Genomic DNA, 21,514 nt, shown 5'->3' on the forward strand with positions numbered 1-21,514 from the left:
GGACCAGAATCCTGGTCTCCTCACACCCAATTTGATGCCTTTTCTGTTACACCCCACAGTTGAGTCTTAGGGCACCAAGTGGGTGGTCATTAATCTTGTGTGGACTTTTTGTCCAGTGTTGATTATATCATAGGTAATGTGCTCTGCTGCAAAGATTTAAAGCTGGACAGGTTGGTCACTGCACTTGATAAATAGCCCAGTGGCAGGACAGAAGAATCAGTTGACTGTCCACACCCTGAAAGGGGTCAGTTGCAGAGGGAGGGACACCAAGCTGAGTGGTGGGAACACAGTAGGGAGGGCTTCTCAGCATAGTGAGTGAATGAAAACTCATATGAAGAAACTATAAATATATATCTATTTCCCCCCTCTTTCCCCAAGAACTGGGATCTGGAAGAATCTCTGGGCTTTCCCACATTGGGTGAGAGGGTGAGAAGTCGGGCTAAGTACATTGCAAAATTGCTGCTGGAGAGGGATTAGGATCTAATCTGATCTAATCAACCGAGATGTAATCAATGCTGATATTTTTAGTTTTCAACCGTTCCTTGTTATTTTATTAGTAATTACAGTATTATTTAGTGCTTCTAAGATGGTGTATTGGGCTGGTGTGATTCAGGCCCTCCTGCTTCAGAGGAAACAGCCATTCATCCATTCACTCAAGATGTGTTTATTTGGTGCCTATGTACAAGACGCTGTTCTAGGGGAAAGTGAGACACCCGGGCTCACCTATTATATTATCTCGCTTAGCTAAGCTGTTTGACTTCTGGCAAATCCCTTTCTCCCTCTGGCCCTCAATTCCTCGACTTATTCAGAGATGTGCCCTCACAGTGGACCTAAACCATTAAGATTCAAATTCCAGCTTCCTCTCTTTCCTATTGGGTGACCACATGCAGGTTAATTTGGGCTCCCCGGGCCTGTTTCCTCATCTGTAAAATGGGGATACTAGAACTCGTCTCATCCGGTTGCGCTCAGGGTGAAATAAAGACAGCCCAGCCACTGGCGCTCCGTGCGCTCAGCCCAGGGTGGTCGCTGAGGTTCCCCTCGGCAGACTCCCCGTGCGCTGGCCCGCCCCAGACCCGCTGACAGGTGGGAATCAGGGCGTGGCTCCCAGACCCCGGCCCGGGGGCGTGGCGAGGGTAGGACGGATAAAGCCCGGGTCTGGCGCCGCGGCCGCGTTCCGTCCTGACCGGACAGCGGTGAGGACGGCTCGGCTTGGGCTCCGAGCGCCGAGGACCGAAGAGGAGCTGCCCGGTGGCGGCCAGTACGGAGCCGGCGTGCTCGGACCACGCGTCCCAGCTCCCTGCGCGCGGCCGCCGAGCGGGCGCTGGGAACCTGGCCCCCTACCGCCCCGACACCCCCTCCGGCCCTGGGGGCGGGGCCTGCAGCCCACCGCCCCCTCCCTCCCCCCCGCGCCCCCCCACCGCCGCCGAGGCCCGGAAGGGGCCAGTAGCTTCCGTCTCCGCCGGGGATGCACGGAGGGCGGAGCTGCGGCCCGAGGACGCGACGCGAGCCCAGTTCCGGCGAGGAGGCCGCGCCAGTGACAGCGATGGCGGCGGAGTCGGCGCTCCAAGTTGTGGAGAAGCTGCAGGCGCGCCTGGCCGCGAACCCGGACCCGAAGAAGGTGAGCTAGTGCGCAGCGCGGAGCGGGGCGGGCGTTGGGCGCGGCGCGGCCCCGTAACGGTCGCGGGCCCGGGCGCGGTCCCTTCCCGGCCGGCCGAGGCCGCGGGGGCTCGCACCCGGAGCCAGGCCCCGCCGGGCTGCGGCCTGGGTCGGCGAGTTCGCGGCCATGGGCCGCTGCCCGCGCGGGGCAGGGGGGCGGGGGGCGCACGATGGGCGCGGGGCCTCGGCGGGCCCGGGACGGGGGCGCCCGCGGGCTCCCGGCGGCCGGGGCGCGCTCCGTGTGGACGCGGCGGGCCGGCCGGGCCCCCGGAGCCGCTCCCTCGGCGTCCCGGGCCAGCTGTTTCCCGTGGGGCGAGCCCGCTGGAGCTCATTCTCTCCCTGAGAAACGCGCCTGCTTGTATAGTGTCTTCGGATGTTCGTTCCGGGGGGGGGGGAAGGAGCCGGTTCTGCCTGTGCTCTGATGGAGTCTAGGCTCCGCGTGCGGTCCTGCGTCTCTGAGAGACGTTTTTATGGCTTTCTGGCTTGATAGCAGAACGTGGACCTTTTCGCTTTCTCAGTAAATCCCTTTCAGAACAAAACAAAATAAACCTTACGTCCCCTAGCTGTACGTACGGCTAAAAACTTAGGTTGCAATCGAAACAAACCCCCTCCCCCCAAAAAAGGTTAGAAGTTGCAGTTCGATTTCCTTTTGGCCTTGATAGAAAGGTAAGAGCTACCTTTTCTCATTGCTGCGAGTGATGGGCAACCATTTTTAATTGTACTCAGCTAGCTGGGTTGTTGTTGTTGTTTTTAACTGTTTTTGTTAAGTTGAATGCATTCCTCCCCCCTCCTGACTTTGTTTTATCCAGCTTCTCAGTGTCTGGAAGACTGGATGTTAGAATTTTTTTTTACTGAAACACACTGACGAAAACACTTAGGTGTTAGACATTCTCTGTGAGCACTCTGGCTCAGTGTGCAGTTCCGAAGAGTTGGATCTCTGAGCCCCAGCGTGCCTTTTGAAGAGGAAGTAATGGAGGGAGCCAGATGAGATAAAGTGGTGGTGAGATTTGAGTTCGAATCCATTTACCAGCCATGGACGTTGGGGACGTACTTTGCTGAGTCTGTTTGCTCACCTGCTTCTTCCTAGGACCCGAGTCAGAGGGGAAAGGCCAGGCTTATAGGAGGTGCTCAGTAGATATTAATCACCACTCTTTACAGGGTTTTCTTGTTTGTTTTGGGTTTTTTTCCTGAAGAGCTCCTTTCACTCTTCACCTTGTTCCCAGCCTGTCACAGATGAGGTTTTTTTCCTCCACTTCTAAAGGCTGTGCAAAGCATCTCACCATCAGGCCACTTTTTAACTCTTCTCATGTACAACTAGAGCCACTTCTTCAGGAAGCCATTGTAGTTCTAAATCTGCAAAAACTTAAATGCTTTTCAATGCTTATGTTAGATATTTCAGTACAGCTTCAGTACCTAGTGGCCAGACATATTTACATAAGTTTCTTTTTACAGTAACCCTTTGTGGGCATCTAATAAATGGTCATTATTTCTGAGCGCTAGTTGGTTTTCCTTAACACTGCAGGTTCGTGACTGATTTTTAAAACCTTAAAGCAGTATTATGTTCTAGCCCCTCACTCATCAGTTTAGTCTTTATTACTATAAGGTTTAAAAAAAAAAAAAGGACCATATAGTATCCACAATCATCTTCCCATTACAATTTAAATTTTGAAGTAGCTTTTCTAGTAATCGATGTGCACGAAATTTCGAATTGGGTAAAGATCTGTTGGCGTTTCATCCTACTTGAACTATTAGTGATTATTGTGAATATTTGGGCCTTCACTTCCCAGATAGCAAATCACCCTAAACTTCTGGTTTTGCATTATGAAGATGAGAAGATGTTGGGAGATCGTTTTTGCAAAGGGCACAATAGTCGGCATTCAGAACTGAGCTAACTGCAGAGGGAAAACTGCAAGCTGGCACGCTGGCCTTCTCACCTCCTGTTAACCCAACAAGCTCCCACAGGTGGTTCTTGAAATTGCAAGATGATTATATAGCAGTATTGAATTTGCAACTAACTTGAGATTTCAAACTATTATTAGTCAGAGGATTGATTCCAGATCTATGTTCATGGATTTCCTTGCATTAAATGTCGGTGTTTAAGTGTAACTTTGTTTTAGCTCTAAGTCCATCATTGATCTGGACCTACTTGGGGAAAAGATATCAGACCAGGGTCACTTGGCTCCTACTATTTAATTGGAAACCAGTTCTCATGGGTGGTATAGTTTCTTGCTCTGTGTTACATTTTGAACGTGAAAACTAACAAGAGCACAGTTTGATAGCAAGTGGAGAACAAGGGGTCAACGTTATGAACATCTTTTGCTCTTTGGGTTGAAGGAGTGTGCAAAGGACAACTGAGATTCCTAAGCATGTACCATGCAAATGTTTGGCATTTCTCAGCGAGCTGTTACCAGTTCTTGCAAACTCTGCAGTTGGTCCCTTGGTTTGATAACGGCAAGTTTCCACCTACCTGAGGGTGCCCAAAGTCCTTTTACCTTGTTATTGCTTTGTACTTTCTTGAACCTCTTTGAAAATAGAGGGGCTCTGAAGCCCTTTTCCTCTTATGTTGTGCTAAGTCACTTTGAAATCTCCAGGATTTTCTTTTCTTTTTTCTTTTTTTTTTTTTTTTGTCTGCTTTCGAGTCACCCCTGCTAACCCAAAGCGAAGCAGAAAGGCGGCATTTACACTTCTAATTAGTGTTAGGCTTTGAGATGAACACTCCCTCCGTGGCTTCTAGCCCCATCCTTGTATGTTGGCTTTGTAGAGGTCCTGGGACTCTCCATGGTGACCTCCTTTACTCTGTGGACTCTAAACTATCTAACAGTGTAATACCGAGGAAGAGCTCTTCTGCTTTGTTTCCAGCCACTTGAGCTCCTGTTCTGTTTTCTTTTCCTATTTTCTAAGGACAGTGTTAATTGTGTTGCATGTTTCTCCTGTCTTTGTAGTTCACGGTATTGTAGACACACTTGACTTCCTAGCTCGTGAGGCAAGTTACCTAACCTTACTAGGCTGTTTCGGTATCTAAAGTGGGGAGAAAAATACCCACTTGATAGAGTTGGTTAATGAGGACGAAATAAGGTAACACACGTAAGAACTTAGCATAGTCACAGACACACAGTAGATGGTCTGTAAGTGCCTTCCACGGAGTGGCATTAGCGGAAACAGTTTTTACAATGATCCTAAATTTTCCTGTAAGAAAAGGAATTGGCATAAATTTTTGCCCCCATAGCTTGGGTGACAAACACACATAGATGTTATCCTGAGTTGATGGTGGTGATCACATTTGAAGTGGAGGATAATTTTCATTCAGCTGTGAAGGCGAAACTCCCTGGATACACAACTTGGCTTCTCATTTGTTCCCAGCCAAACAAGATGATCACTTGTGATCCAATTGCTCTGCCCAGAGACGAAGTTCAGTAATTATTGAAGTAGAATGACCAGAAAAACATTTGCTACTCCACCTAATAGCACTATGGCATACTAATTATAGCCCGGGCTACACATGGAAAAGGAACCGATCTTGTTATCTGGTGCTGAAATGTGAAGGTAGTCACAGTTATCTATTTTGAACTATTTGTACTTTGCACCACGCCTTGAATGGTAAGTATGTTTATATACATGTAAACATTTCCTGAAAAGTGGCATAGCCAGTCATGACTTTGGGTAGAAATGGAGTAAGTAGGAATTAGCTGGGGAATATCTGGTTGATGATCAAGGGTAGACATTTCGAGAGCTGTCAGTTGATGAATGAAATGATTAGTAATCATTTATTTAAAAAAAAAAAGCCTTCAGTGAGCTTCTATAGTGTTCCAGGCACTATGGCATCCTCAGTGCACATGGTTTGTCTCTGTGAATCCTCACAACTTGTGAAGTTGTGAAGAGACAGGATCAGTTCCTGTTTTGCAGATGAAATAACTAAGGTTCAAGGAGGTCAATGACTTGCACAAGATCACCTGGTGGGGAGATGACTGGACCAAACGGAAGCCCGTCTCTGACTCTAGAACTCTGTCTCAACAGCTCTGCTGTCCTGATTTTGACCTAGGTTTAGGACTATAGAAAGGAAATGTGACCAAACCCAGATTACTTTTCTAATCTTCCCAGACATTTTGTGTTCACAATTTGTACCAGCAAACCTCTGATTCTGGCAACTTGAAATTGGTCTTGAAGTTCCCACTTGTATCAAAAAAACCCCACAATTCTGTTAAACTCTGACTCTTCCTGGAAACATGATACCCTTTTCCTGGAGAAACCTCTTCTCCTTTTCACTTTCCTCTGTGCTGGGTCCATGGGTAATTTCCCTGAATTGGCACCTTTCTCAGAAATTCTCTCTCAGAACTGGGGCAGTGATAGTTGTTGATGACTTTTATTAGAGTTGATAGGTTTGGTTCTCTTATCTAAGTCTTACCTTACATAGTACATACATGGTGTTACAGAGTGGTTGAAAGCAGGGAATCTAAAGCTACAGACCTGAGTACATCTGGCCCTACTTGCATCCTGGGGCAAGTGACTTAACTTTTCTGAGCCTGTTTTCAAACTTGTAAAATAAAGATAATAACCATACTTATTACTGTACAACACATAGAACTCAGGAAGCACTAACCATCATATTATTATTTGTTCCAGTGAATGATTATGATTTTATAGAAATTAATGTTTATTTTATTCTCTCTGCAGCTTTTAAAATATTTGAAGAAACTCTCCACCTTGCCTATTACAGTAGACATTCTTGCGGTAAGAAGTGTTAGGTATTATATAACTATATTCCGTCCCCTTCCCACTGGAGAGATTGTACAATAAAATTAAAAGCATGGGCTTTGAAAGTGAAAGAAACCAGACACAAGGCCACATACTGTATGGTTCTGTTTATGTGAAATGTCCAGAATAGGCAGATCCATAGACAGAAGGTAGGGGTGGGAGGAATTGGGAGGAATGGGGTTTCTTTTTAGGGTTATAGAAATGTTCTGGAATTACTAGTGATGGTTGCACAGTATTATGAGTGTCCTGGAAACCAATAAACTATATACTTTAAAAAGGTTAAAATGAACTTTGTGCAGTGACAGTATTGTAGCCAGTGAGGTTTATCTGAGGTGTTATTGCTAATTGAAAATAAAATGGTTAAAATGGTGAATTTTGTCTTAAAATTTAAAAAAGTAAATAACTTAGCTTTGGCATCAACTAGTCCTGGATTCAAATCCAAGTTCTGTGAGTTTAGGCTGTTCCTTCGATGTGAAACAGAACAGATTCCTGCCTCGCAGCGTTGTTGTCAGGACTCATTGAGATTTGTATGCAAAAGCTCTCAGCTCAGTGCCTGACACCCACTGTAATCACTCTTGTTATTTATTGTTCTAGTCCTAGAAGTGTTTTTAATACACTGTTTGGCTCTTCTGAGGTTGGTGTGCTCTGCTACTGTGTGTCATTAGAGATTGGAGGCATAGACACAAAGTAGTTTTGTACTGAGACTCGCAAAGTATGTTTTAGGAAGGAGTTTCTCAAAGCAAGAGGCCTTATTTCCTTAGAAAGTTGTGAGCCTGGTTCTACAACCCCCTAACAATTCTTTTGTCAAATCTGTAGGAGACCGGAGTTGGGAAAACAGTAAACAGCTTGCGAAAACACGAGCACGTTGGAAGTTTTGCCAGGGATCTGGTGGCCCAGTGGAAGAAACTGGTTCCTGTGGAACGGTAAGAACATTATTCTGTAGGTTTGTTCAATTTCTTGGTTAAATCTGGCACTTGGAATGTTTACAAATATGTTTTCTTTATCATTCTTTCTCTGCCTTCTTATTTAAAATATTTATTTTGGGGGTGCCTGGGTGGCTCAGTCCATTAAGTTTCGGCTCAGGTCGTGATCTTAGGGTCCTGGGATCGAGCCCCACGTTTGTCTGGCTCTGTGCTCAGCACAGGTCTGCTGGAGACTGTCTCCCTCTCCTCCCTCTGCTCCACCCCTGCTCTTGCTCCCTTATTCTCTCTAAAATAAATATTTATTTCGCCTTGATTATAAAAATCAGTGATCATTATAGGATTTTAGAAAATATTAAAAAATAGAAAGAAGTATCAGAATTTCTTGTAATTCTGCCATCCAAACATAAGCATTAACATTTTGATATGTTTCTTTCTAACCTCTTTTTATTTATTTTTAATTAATTTATTTTTTAAAGATTTTTATTTATTTGAGAGAGACAGAGAGCAGGGAGCTAGATGTGGGGCTTGATCCCAGAACCCCAGGGATCATGACCTGAGCCGAAGACAGGCGCTTAACTGAGCCACTCAGGCACCCTACCCTCTTTATAAAAGACATTTTTATATAGTTGTGAACAAACTATATAAACAACCACCCCTTTGTTTTATATAACAAGTTAAATATGTCTCCATGTTGAATTTTTTTTTCAGTTTTTTTAAAAAGATTTTATTTATTTATTTATTTACTTACTTACTTACTTACTTATTTATTTTAACAGGGGGAGGGGCAGAGGGACAAGGAGACTCCCTGTTGAGCAGGGAAGCCCCATGCAGGGCTTGATCCCAGAATCCCGGGATCCTGGTCTGAGCCCAAGGCAGACGTTTAACCTACTGAGCCACCCGGGTGCCCCCATGTTGAAAAATTTTTAAGCACTTTTCATGTCCTCAAGATATCTGATCTTTGTATCCTGCAGTTAAATGCATCATTTTCTGTGTTTTGAATTATTTGAGCTTTCCTAATCTCAAACTTTAGTTGAGTATTTTTGAGCAGGACCCATTCATCCTCTTCCCAAGACCTTGTTTCTAACTCTGCATCCTTTGCATCTCTTCTTGTGAGTCCAGGTTCTGTGACTTTGTCCTCTGAACAAGGATTACACGGAGATTTATATCTGCTCTATGTACTTTTTCTTTTATTGTAGAAACACTGAGCCTGATGAACAGGACTTTGAGAGGAGCAATTCCCGAAAGCGCCCCAGGGATGCTGTTCAGAAGGAGGAGGAGATAGAGGGGGACTACCAGGAAAACTGGAAAGCCTCCAGTAGCCAATCCTATAGCCCTGATCACAGGCAGAAAAAACACAGAAAACTCTCGGAACCCGAGAGAACTCACAAAGCGTCTCACGTTCAAGAGAGGAGAGACGAGAGAAAGAGGTGCCATAGAGTTTCGCCAGTTTATTCTTCAGACCACGAATCTTCTGATTATGGCCATGTTCAGTCCCCTCCATCGTCTGCCAGTCCCCATCAGATGTCCATGGACCCTTACAGATCCTTGGAGGAGGACCATGAGCCCTTTGTTCCACATCAGAAGCCTGGAAAAGGCCATAGTAATGCCTTTCAGGACAGACTGGGGATTAGTCAGGACCGACACCTGGGGGACCCCCAGGGGAAAGGGGCTGTGAGTCAGAACAAGGAGCACAGATCTTATAAGGAAAAACGTCCGGTGGATGCCAGGGGAGATGGGAAGTCGTCTTTGAGCAGAGAGAAATCACACAAGGCCATCTCCAAAGAGGAAAACCGAAGGCCACTCTCAGGGGATAGCACAAAGGACAAACTGCCCTCTAGTGGTGTCAAGAAAGAGAAGGAGAAAGAGGGCAGCACCAAGAAGAAGTTTTTACCCCCCTTGGAAGTTGCTTCAGACAACCACCTTAAAAACAAGCCAAAGCACAAAGACGCAGAGAAAACCAAATCGGACAAAACCAAGCAGAGTCTAGACAGCTTAGACGTAGGAAAGGGGGCGGGAGAGCCGCTGCCCAAGGTGAAAGACAGGGTTTCTAACAACCTAAAGACTTCAGAAGGGAAAGTAAAAACTTCTCATTCAGATAGAAAGTCAGTGGGCTCCCTCCCTAAGGCTGAGGACGCAGATATGGATGATGAATTTGAGCAGCCCACCATGTCTTTTGAGTCCTACCTCAGCTATGACCAGCCCCGGAAGAAAAAGAAAAAGATTGTGAAGACTTCAGCCACAACTCTTGGAGAAAAAGGACTAAAAAAAAATGATTCGAAAAGCACTAGTAAAAATTTGGACTCAGTTCAGAAATTACCTAAAGTGAACGAAAACAAGTCTGAGAAGCTTCAGCCAGCTGGCGCCGATTCAGCCAAGCTGAAAAAGGTAAGCCCTTCGCTGCTTGGTGGCTTCCCAGCTGGAGCATCTGGCTGCGCAGAGCTCCCAGGACCTGTCCCGCCTCTGTTCTGCTTGGCTGGCTTTTATGTGGCCTGTTGAATTTCAGTTTCCAGGCCTCTCTAGCTGCCAGGGCAGCTGGCACCCAAGATGCACGTTTCCCGCGGTGTCCCGTCGTGCTGGGCCCATCTCTGTATTTCCTGCCTTCGGTCTTGTCAGACCTGGCTGATGGCCCCCCCTCCAGCCTGGGTCTGCTTGGGAAAGTGTCTGCCTCGTCAGCACTGCTGGGAACGGGCTGTAGGGCAGAGAGCTGTGCTCATACACGGGGCTGTCCACTCACTGGTCTTGTCTCTGCAGGTCCCCACGGATGCATTACCGGTGTTGCCAGACCTCCCATTACCCATGATACAGGCCAATTACCGGCCACTTCCTACCCTGGAATTGATGTCCTCCTTCCCACCAAAGCGAAAAGGTATTTTCTGCATGCTTTTTTAAATATTTAGATTTTAACAATTTATTCATAATGTCCTAAGATTTTGGTGCATTTCCTATCCTCCCAGGCTCTGGAGTTTGACAGCTTGGGTTTGAAACCCAGCTTTGGCTTCTAAAAGTTCTATGAACTGGGATAATAATTTTCTTGGACTTCAGTTTCATGCTCTATAAGTGGGCACAATAATGGTATCTGCCTCACAAGTCTGTTAAGTGGATTAAAAGTGATAATGCTGGTTAAGCTCTTCACTAGTGTTCAGTAAATCTTAGCTGCTGCTGTTACTAGCTGTCCTTTATTCTATTTGTTCTGCCTGAGCTTTTTATCTGGGGAAAAAAAAGTTCTGGTCTTAATAGCAAAAGAATTAGAAGCCACATAAGTGTCCCTCAGCAAGACAGTCACTAAACCAGGGTTCATCCACACAGTGGCCTTCTATACAGCTGTAACCAATGTGGAAAGTCTGTCTGATATGGGATGATTTCTAAAATGCGGTAAATGAAAGAACAATGATAGTAGGTGTTACTGGTGAAATTGGTGAAAATGGAATAAAATACATACTTGCTTATTTTTGCATAGACTTGATGGAAGAATACACAAAACTGGTAGCATTGGTTGCCTTCGAGAAAGTGCACTGGGAGGCTGAGGAAGGGGGAGAGAAGGAGAGCTCTCCCTGTAGAGCTTAGTGTCCTTTGTAACGTACAGTCCTGTCCTCCTTGCCCTGTAGCGCTCTCTTCACCCCAGGAAGAGGAAGAAGCTGGATTCACTGGACGAAGAATGAATTCTAAGATGCAGGTGTATTCTGGCTCCAAATGTGCCTATCTCCCCAAGATGATGACCTTGCACCAGCAGTGCATCCGGGTACTTAAAAACAACATCGATTGTAAGTCACATGCTTTTCTCGTGCTCTAACACACATTGTGGCCCTGGGACCTCACCGTTAGGTGGCTTGGCCAGTATTCAGCACTTCACCTTTGATTCTCTGCAGCCATCTTTGAAGTGGGTGGTGTCCCGTATTCTGTTCTGGAGCCCGTCCTGGAGAGGTGTACGCCTGACCAGCTGTACCGCATAGAGGAGTACAATCACGTGAGTACCCGTGGGCGCAGAGAAGCCCGTCTTCTGGTTCGTGTCTCCAGAAGGAGCTTGGGCTCTGAAGCTTGAGTGGGTGAAGGGCAGGCGGCAGTGGTCGGTTCACTGTTGTGGGCATGTTGCTTCCCCTGCGGGCCTTGAACCGTGCATATTTTTAGCACCTGCTTCTGGCACCAAATCAAGATGGGCTTCAAAAGGAGCAGAAAAACACTGCCCACCCTTCTCTTGAGCTTGCCTAGTCGCAGAGGTCAGGGGGGAGTTTTGGCAGCACGGCCTCTAGGATCCAGGGCGGCGGCAGAGCTTTGTGTTGACACTCAGGGGTCTGGTGACTATGAAAGGGCACGGGGGCACCTGGGGGCTCAGGCGGTTAACATCCGACTCTTGATTGCAGCTCAGGTCATGATCTCAGAGTCATGAGCTCAAGTCCCGTGTCAGGCTCCATGCTGGGTGTGGGAACCTGATTGAGATTCTCTCTTTTCCTCTGCCCCCTCCCCCCTCTTCAAAAAAAAAAAAAAAAAAAAAAAGGAAAAAAGAGCACAGATTGGTTAGGTGTCTCCTAGAGACATCCCGGTGTGACCAAATGTCTTTCTTACAATGCTGGACACGTAGTCATTTGATTGCATTCGCTGGCTGTCTCTAATTCTGAGGGATCATCCTTAGGTAGGCCCCTTGCCTGGATGTGTCATCATCGCAGTTCTACCTGTCAGCAGTTTCCTAAAGGAAAAACCTGGTCTTCAGCTAGTTTGTGTTGTCTTCTCTCCTAACCCCACAACCCCCAAAAGCAGCTAGTACAGTGCCTCACACTTAACATTTTTTTTTATATATAGTGATTTTTTTTCTAGAACCGTGGTATTTTATTTTATTTTATTTTTTAAGATTTTATTTATTTATTTGACAGAGACAGAGACAGCCAGCGAGAGAGGGAACACAAGCAGGGGGAGTGGGAGAGGAAGAAGCAGGCTCCTAGCGGAGGAGCCTGATGTGGGGCTTGATCCCATAACGCCGGGATCACACCCTGAGCCGAAGGCAGACGCTTAACCGCTGTGCCACGCAGGCGCTCCTAGAACCGTGGTATTTTAATACAATACTACTATGAGGACCAAAAAACCACGAGGAAAGTGGTCACCCTGAGGTGATTAAGATGGAAAAGAGATATGCTTGCATATGAATGATGTCCTGGTTCTGATTTTAGGTATTAATTGAAGAAACAGATCAATTATGGAAAGTTCATTGTCACCGAGACTTTAAGGAAGAGAGGCCAGAAGAGTACGAGTCATGGCGGGAGATGTACCTGCGGCTTCAGGATGCCCGGGAGCAGCGGCTACGCGTGCTGACCAAGAATATCAGATCTGCACATGCCAATAAGCCCAAAGGTAACGGGGACCCGGGCAGGAGGGGGCCACCTGGCAAAACAGTGAGCCCTGTGCTCTGGTCAACCACAGGGCCTTAGCAGGCCGAGCTGATGTAGCCTCCAGCTTCTAAATCTGTCTTGCTTTTGCAGAAGCGGGGCAGGGGTGGGCTGTATCTTCTGCCACCACACATACTATCTATAGGGGTTTTCAGGGTTAATAACCCCCTGGCTTTGGGGGCACCTGGAAAGCCTTTACCTCTTAATAGTGTAAAGTATTAAAATCACAGTAGCATCTCTGCTCTAAAAAGCAGGTATTGATCTCCATATTTCTCAACAGGCCGACAAGCAAAGATGGCCTTTGTCAACTCTGTGGCCAAACCGCCTCGTGATGTTCGACGGAGACAAGAGAAGTTTGGAACCGGAGGAGCAGCTGTGCCTGAGAAAATTAGGTGAGCCCCCTGCAGCTTAGGGTTTCTGTGTGATCAGGGAGGAGAGCGCCAAGAGCTTGTCTTTCAGCCCTACAAGGCATCCCAGGGGCAGGAAGCAATTCATTTCTGGGGTGAGAGCACGGCCTTGCAGAGTGGATTTTGGAGGCTGACCTTGACCAGCTCAGCACTTGACCCCCCCGGAGCCTCCACGTCCATGACTGCAGTGTAGGCCGATAATTATTCCTGCCTCTCGGGGGTTAAGATTAAATGGAGAACAGGGGAGACACTCCCTTGTGCTTTCCCTTTCTCCCTTTAAACAAACCATGCTCCTGGGGCGCCCGGCTGGCGCAGTCATTGGAGTATGCGACTCGTGATCTCGCGGTCACGAATTTGAGCCCCACGGTGAATGGTAGAGATTACTTAAAAAAAAAAAAAAATAAGAAAAAGAATAAAATAAACCATTGTTGCCGTGATGAGTACATAAGCTCAGTCACGTTAACATTTTCAGAATACAGAGTTACGCCTAAAGGGTGAAGGGCTAACGCCGTCAGCTCTGTGCCATCCCCAGAGTCCGGGGCCCTAGGGTCGGCTGGGCAAAGCCACAGAACTGGGTCTTCCTCAGGCAGGCCGGCCGTAGGCTGTCGGTGCCGAGGGCAGATTTCTCACACCCGGGACTAACCAGCTGGCTCTGTGTTGCAGGATTAAGCCAGCCCCGTACCCCACAGGAAACAGCCACGCTCCCTCCGGCGGTGGCAACAGCTACGGCGCCAGCCCCGAGGAGCCGGCCTACGATGGTCCAAGCACCAGCGGTGCTCACTTGGCTCCCGTGCTCAGCACTGTTTCCTACGATCCTAGGAAACCGACTGTGAAGAGTAAGTAACTTGGGGTTCATGCTCAGCTATCTCAGAACCGGTATTTGAAGCCTCGACTGTCCTGGCCGCTGCATCACGTTCCGCGTGCTAGGTGAGGCACGTGGCCGAGGCTCTGCCCGTGGCTGGTCCAGATGTTGGTGCCTCCTTCCCCGGCTTTGTGCGTGACGCACGAGCATCTTCCAAATAACGATCGTCGTTTTGGCACTCTGCCTTTTTTTTGGGGGGGGGCGGGGAACCTGAATGTAAACCTGCTTCTCTGGGCAATAACACGGGGTTCATAACTATTACTATTAACTGCTAAATGACAGTCCGTCTGGAGGGTTTGTAACCTATAACCCCCAGCTTCCAGGTATTTATTTTTTATATCTAGTTACGTGTATTTTGTATTTTATTACATGTATTACCATAGACTATCTCCAGTATTTTTTTTTTTTTTTTAAGATTTTGTTTATTTATTTGACAGAGATAGAGACAGCCAGAGAGGGAACACAAGCAGGGGGAGTGGGAGAGGAAGAAGCAGGCTCATAGCAGAGGAGCCTGATGTGGGGCTCGATCCCATAATGCCGGGATCACGCCCTGAGCCGGAGGCAGACGCCCAACCGCTGTGCCACCCAGGCGCCCCATCTCCAGTATTGTAAGCGGGCATCCTCCCCTAAAAGCAGGCTTCTGTATTCACTCTTGGGCCCGTGGGCAGGTAGGAGTCCTGGCATGAGCCTTGGCCGTGCTCGGGTGAATTATTCAAGAGGGCGGGCTAGCCAGCCTGAGGTGGCGTTTATTTTGAGCTCGTCTCGGACGTGCTGCTGCCCTGCACAGACCCAAGTGAGAGGGCTGCCTTGTGCTGGTTCGGATACTGGTGACTCAGAACGGCCGTGAGATGGAGCTGGTGAATCCCAGTTCTGCCGCCTGCTGCCCAACCAGGGGGTGGGTCGGCCAGGGTCTCGGGGTTGGTGAGGTGGTCGCAGGTAGAGCCGGGGATGGTTACGGGCCGGCAGGCGCTGCGGAAGTGCCGGTACGTGCTGCTCCGCTGTCGTGCTGGGAGCGGACTCCTGCGTATCCCCATCTGTCTGCTGGTGCGGAGCCGAGAGCAGCAGGGCTTGGCCTTGGTGTCAGCCAGTCACGTGTGTTAGTCTAAACTGCCACGATCTGAAACAACTGCCTGATTGCTCTTCTCACAGAGATCGCCCCAATGATGGCCAAGACGATTAAAGCTTTCAAGAACAGGTTCTCCCGACGATAAACTGAGGACTCGCCTTGGAGACGAATTAGCGGGGAGGAGTGCCAGGACAGTGGGGTTGGGGAATGGAACTTCCAGAGGAGACCAGGATCCTTTGCTTGGAGGCACCTTTTGGTCTCCGAACCCTGCACGGCCCGCAGGTGTTGCCCCTGTGAGCCTGTGCACCGCGGCCACTGCCTCCCGGCCTGGAGAACACTTCAGAATTCTGAAGAAGATGTGAAGCCTCAGTCTTACCGAGGATTTTAAGGTCAATTATACTTTTGTTGTTAATTAGCTTCTTTGTAAACTATAAGACATAGTTTTAATTAATAAATATTGCCCCCAGATTGTATTTATATTACCCCAGTATTTTTTTTTCTTTTTTTTTTTTTTTTTTTTAGGTCCTCTACTATACACTTAGCCTTTTATTTTCAGGGTCCCTTATTAAAGTTAGATAAAAACCTAGTGAAAGCCATTCCCCTGTCCCAGTTCAGCTCTTCTGAGTGGACTCCGGTCCAGAGGGAGGGCTGGGCATCCTCAGCGCCTGTGTGGTGCCTGCTGCACAGAGGGCCCGGAGTGGGTCCTGGGCTGCCCGTCCTAGCGGGGCGCCTCGACGTGGAGACCAGAAGTGTTCAGGGTGGACCCCTCGCCTCTGAGGCCCTTCTCGGTGTTGCTTTGAGTTCCTATGCAGGCACATCTCTTCTTCTTCATTAAATAGTATTTATTAAAGGAGGTTATTTGTAAAGCTCTAGAGTCTTTTCCCCATCCTTTTTGCCAGTTCCCACTTTTTTGAGGCTCACTAGAGGACACAGAGCCTTGGGGGATCGATTTGCACAGAACCCCAACATTTTTACGATTTACAATTTCTGATTCAAAACTTTAGGGTCTTTTTTTCCTCCCCTATTTTTCCTTCTCCCCACTAGCGGGGGGGAACACACATGGCAGGGCTTTCTGTGCCCCCCCCCATTCAACTTCGGAGTCTAAGAAGCCAGCACTTTAATCTCTTGTTCCCTGTGAACTGCTAACAGAAGCGAGTGATTTTAAAAGTTGTAACGCTGTGTTCGAAATTGGTTTTGTTTTGCCTTTCTTTAAAAGGTAAGATCATGTGATTGAAAGAGCACAAGAATTTGCTATGTTTTGTAGAGAACTTTGCAGCTGAAGCTGTCTCTACTTTTTGCGTGTTTAAGCCAGAATTTGGAGGGAACGGCCAACTTAGGGAAAGTGTCTGAGCTGTAGTGTCAGGATGGGGGAGAACCGCAAGGACACCCACCAGGTTTGGGAAGGGAGGATCTCACTTTCAAGCTGACATAGGAGCAAGATCAGCACTTAGGAGGGCAGCGTCAGTGCCCTTCTCGGCTGTTGACGAGCACTGATCTCGTAGGAACCCACTTGGTTGTGACCCAGGGGGAAGCAGATGCTATAAATTTGAGGTGCCTAGCCTTAAGATACTTACGCGGTAGACGGAGGGCATGGTTCGTAGGACAGCCTCAGGAGCTTGGCAGTGAGTCCCCTTGACAGGCTCCCTCAAAGCCCGGAATAGGGAGTCCACTGCTTTTAACCATCCTGGAGACCTCAGGCTGACTTTGAAGATTCCAGAGCGAGCAGAGACTGCGCCAAAAGCTGCAGCGTTCGGTGTGCGTTGCTGTGCAGGCTGCCTGTTGCAACAGGACACAAGTATTGCCGTGTTTTCATTTGCTGTGTTTTTGAATTGGGTAAAACACCGTTTCTCTTGGTCGTTTGTCTTACCATTCCACCCCTAGCCCTGGCCTGCTCCGCAGATCTGGTACTAGAAAGCCTCTTCCCTAAAGCCAAATGAACATCTGGGTCAGGGGCCAGACGGCTGTCGCCTGGAATAGCTTCCTGTAGGTGTCCACCAGCTTGAATCTGTTTCTTAGCTCTGCGTTCAGGTCTTTGTCACTGAAACCGTTTTCATATTGCAGATCCCGTCGTGTAGGATTTCATTTCCTTACTTAGGAGTTTTTAGGCAGGGAGGGAAGGAAGGACGCACTCGTTCATGCCAACATCACCACCCATTTTTAGCACGTGCAGATGTTTGATCAGCCCTGTTTGCTTAGAGCCAGATCTTTCCCTCCTCCCCCTCCAAGAGTGTCTGCATCAGGGATGTGACTTGGTGAGAAGAGTAAGGAGGGAAGAGGAAAAGCCGAATTTCTGAACAACCTTCTCACCTGGTTATTGAAATGGCTGCAGAGCAGACACGCAGGATGATGTTGAACCTTTGGTCTCATTTGTGAAAACGTGTGCAATTTTTCTCCTGTGCTACACTACATACGAATCACCAAATTACAAATTAACCCTTTGTGATCCTTGGTGTACTGAGCAGTTTCTTTGGGGCTTTCTCTTCCTGGGAAGTGGGAGGAAAAGGAGCAAGGGGTCCTCTCCTGCTCTTCGTTTGTATTTTGGTCCCAAAATGTAAATACAATTTTCTATGTTACTTTTTTGTGGTAACTACCAAGATGAATATTTTAATTAGATAAGTTATATGAAAAGGAAGGAAAATTCCATGTCTAAATAAAAAAACAAAAAAACCCCATATACTGTGGTGTTCTTTCCTTTCTCCCTTATTGTGTCCGAGAATGGCAGTTGGTCACCAAGTGTCTGGTTCCTGGGCAGTGAGGCAGAGAGCTTGATCCCCGGACCAGGCTTCGTAAAGGATGTTGGGTTTCTGGAGCAAAGCGGGACTGGGGGATGGGAATTCGGGGGGGAAGGAACCCTTGAGCAAAGGGAGGAACCTCAGATGACAACGAGTACCTCCTGGGACTGAGACATTGACCCCTTATTACAAGCCAGAAGCCGGGGCTCCGGGGTGAAATAATGCAGCCAACCTGCTGTGCAGAAAAGGGTGTGAAACCCAGGTTCTCTGGCTGCAAAGTGGGTGCCACTCTACCTGTCAGTCCCTGGGGGGTGTGAAGGACCCAGGTGGGACTTGCTAATGAGAGCATAATGACAACTAACACAGACGGGTCACATCAGCCAGAACTTGAAAACCCCGCGGCGTGGGCCCTGGCTGAGTCACAGGAGCGTCACGCGCTAATGGAGCCCAGCGCTTGGTTGCGGCCTCTGCACACATTGGATTGTAGCTTTTTTTTTTTTTTTTTTTTTTAAGTGAGATCATGAGTTGGGGGCGGGGGAGCAGAGGGAGAGAGACGATCTTAAGCAGGCTCTGCTCTGAGTGGGGAGCCTGACAGGGGGCTCGATTTCACGACCTTGAGATCAGGACTGAGCCAAAACCAAGAGTTGGACGCTCAACCGACTGAGCCACCCAGGCGCCCCTCCATTGGATTGGATCTTACGTCAAACCTACAACATCTTCCAGAAACACATTTTTATTATCCTTCTCTCCTCAAGAGGGCATTCTTGGTGTATGCACTTAACTTTCCCCCACCTTTACTGGATCGAATGCTCACTGTAAGGAGTTACAATGCATTGGAAGGAGATTATGGAACATCGTATCTGATGGATGATTTTACCCGAGTTTGTAAGTTAGCACCTGGTCCTTTACTCATTAATTCAACATTTGCTGAGCCAGAAGCTGGATTCGGCCCTGGGATACAGAGTAGCACACCCGTCTGGCAGGCAGTTAGGTAAGAGTACCTGGCCTCACTGGTTCTGCCCCCACCACTGGCAGGCACGGCTCTGACTCAACCACATTGTCTCAGTTATCACAGCGATCTTTCCAGGTAGGTGGTCATGGCCCCATTTTTAAAATGAGAAAACTGAAGCATAGTGAAATTAAGAATGCGCACAAGCTCCCACAATCGGTGAGCAGGGTGGTGTGTGCTGGCCTGACTCCCAAGCACGTGTCAGTCACATTTCACTATCCCTGCAATCACACACCCGAGTGAAGCCGAACTCCAATGCAAAAAAACGCCCTAATCGTTGTGAACAATGATTTCTTCTCTCTGCTGCATATAATTAATGCCCAGAAGAACACTCTGGCTGGCTTATCGCCTCGACACATGCCCCCTTCACAGACTCTCTCCACTAGGGTTCCACATCTACTTGAGTCTCTCTCTGATTATTTGCCCAAACGGTAAAACAGGCAGTTTGTCTTCACAGGCCCCCAGACTTCTCTTCCTGTGATGCCTACTGTCTCAACTCCATTCAAAAACCTCCTTGGAAAGGACAAGCCATTGAAATTTTATAAAGCTATACCTGTGTTTCTCAAATATAGAATCTCTGGGGCTGGGGCCCCAGCGTGCACAGTAAAAAAAAATTAAAAATAAAAACCAGTTCTTAAAATGTACATTAAAAAGTTTGAGAACTGCTCCGGCTGATTTGCCGCAATTAGTTTACAAGCTCTTTTCAGCTGACCCATGGGTCAGGGCTGGGAAGTTTTCACATTCGGTCGTGTGGCACACCCTTCGCCCCCAGCCTGTGTCACCGAATCAGACAGACATGGTCCCTGCCTTCCTGGAGCTTCTAACTAGTAGAGGAGACAGTAATCTGGTTACTGCACCGATCATTGTTTAAAATGCAGATATCTGGGGCGCCCAGGTGGCTCAGTTGTTAAGCGTCTGCCTTCGGCTCAGGGCATGATCCCGGGGTCCTGGGATCGAGCCCCACATTGGGCTTCTCCGCCAGGAGCCTGCTTCTTCCTCTCCCACTGCCCCTGCTTGTGTTCCCTCTCTTGCTGGCTGTCTCTCTCTCTGTGTCAAATAAATAAATAAAATATTTAAAAAAAAATAAAATAAAACAGGTATCTTCTGGGCCCCACTGCAGAAATCTGTTCAAATAGGTCAGAGGTCGGATCTGGAAGTAAGTACTTTTCAAAGGCCTTCCCCAGTGATGAGCAGCCTGGTTTGGAAATGCCTAGTGTAGTGGAGAAACTATCCATGAGCTTTGAAGAGAGGTCCAGGTTCAAATCCTGCCTCCACCACCCGTTAGCTGTGTGACACCTCTTTCACTTAGTTTCCTCGCCTGTAAAATGGGAAGAATGACACCCCACGGGAATTCTTGTAAGGATTCAACGAGAGAAAGGGAGCTCAGTACGTTTTATTGTCCTTCCTTCATTCCCTTGAAATACGGAATGAAAGGAAAAGCTTTATTTCCTATTGATGGGAATTGAAGCTTTCGGGTCACAAGCTGAGCACTATTTTGAGGCCAGCAAGTCCTTCCTGATAACTGAAATGCTAGTCTGTGCTGCCCCAGGTGGGGTCATTCAGCTTTTCTATTTTTGGACTCCTATCTATTCTTTCAGGTCCCTTACACTGCAGCCCCTAACGACCATGAAAACAGCAGGCTCTACCTAATTCCTTCTTTTTTTTTTTTTTTTTTTACTATTTTATTTATTTATTCGACAGAGACAGAGACAGCCAGAGAGAGAGGGAACACAAGCAGGGGGAGTGGGAGAGGAAGAAGCAGGCTCCTAGCGGAGGAGCCTGATGTGGGGCTCGATCCCAGAACGCCGGGATCACGCCCTGAGCCGAAGGCAGATGCTTAACCGCTGTGCCACCCAGGCGCCCCTACCTAATTCCTTCTTATCTCAGCAATCACAAACTCATACGCCAGGAGTTTGGTATAAGGTAACAGCGGGGTGGGAGCGGGTGGAAACAGGAAATGAAAGCTATTTACCTAGATCCACGCGATTGTCTCAAGGTGGAAGGCAGGGCCCAGTGCTGCCACATCTTTGGAATTTTAAAGAAAGACAGAAATCTAGAATTGTTTTAAAAGATTTTATTGAGACAGAGAGCATGAGCAGGGAGAGGGGGAGAGGCAGAGGGAGAAGCTGACTCCCCGCTGATCGGGGAGCCCAAGGTGGGACTCGATCCTTCTGGAATCATAACTTGAGGCAAAGGCAGACGCTAAGCTGACTGAGCCACCCAAGAGCCTCCAGAAATCTAGAGTCGACTTGACTTCTTTGTAAAATTTCCCAGCTTTTAAAACCTTGGGCCACAACTATATGAAACAGATCAGGAAACCAATATGAAGTAGATAATTCTCCAGAAAAAAAAAAAACAAAACTTACCAAAATTGACTCCTATAGGGATGTCGCCTTTTTTTTTTTTTTTTTTTTTAAGATCTTATTTATCTGACAGCACAATCAGGCAGAGCAGCAGAGGGAGAGGGAGAAGCAGGCTCCCCGCTGGGCAGGGAGCCCGACATGGGGCTCAATCCCAGGACCCTGAGATCATGACCAGGACCCTGAGATCATGACCTGAGCTGATGGCAGACGCTTAACCAACTGAGCCACCCAGGCGCCCCTAGAGATGTCAAGTCTAAACAGAACAGTTACCACAGAAGAAATAGGGAAAGTAGTTATAGAGCCCCTGTAGATGGTTTCATAGGGAAATTCTTTCCACCTTAAAGTCACAGAATACTAACGCTACTTAAA

At 47.8% G+C, this 21,514-nt stretch overlaps 1 protein-coding gene across 1 annotated transcript; it reads left to right on the top strand.

Moving 5' to 3' along the window:
• Positions 1 to 1,425: 1,425 nt before the first annotated feature.
• Positions 1,426 to 17,713, top strand: ELOA (elongin A). The gene is made up of 11 exons (XM_026517070.4): positions 1,426 to 1,618; positions 6,328 to 6,384; positions 7,225 to 7,331; positions 8,528 to 9,716; positions 10,083 to 10,197; positions 10,937 to 11,092; positions 11,198 to 11,295; positions 12,491 to 12,671; positions 12,987 to 13,098; positions 13,777 to 13,949; positions 15,125 to 17,713. The coding sequence occupies exons 1-11, from the start codon at positions 1,466 to 1,468 to the stop codon at positions 15,184 to 15,186; spliced, it is 2,403 nt and encodes an 800-aa protein (XP_026372855.3). The 5' UTR covers positions 1,426 to 1,465; the 3' UTR covers positions 15,187 to 17,713.
• Positions 17,714 to 21,514: the final 3,801 nt, after the last annotated feature.

This window comes from Ursus arctos, unplaced genomic scaffold (assembly GCF_023065955.2).
Source record: "Ursus arctos isolate Adak ecotype North America unplaced genomic scaffold, UrsArc2.0 scaffold_32, whole genome shotgun sequence".
Lineage (NCBI taxonomy): Eukaryota > Metazoa > Chordata > Mammalia > Carnivora > Ursidae > Ursus > Ursus arctos.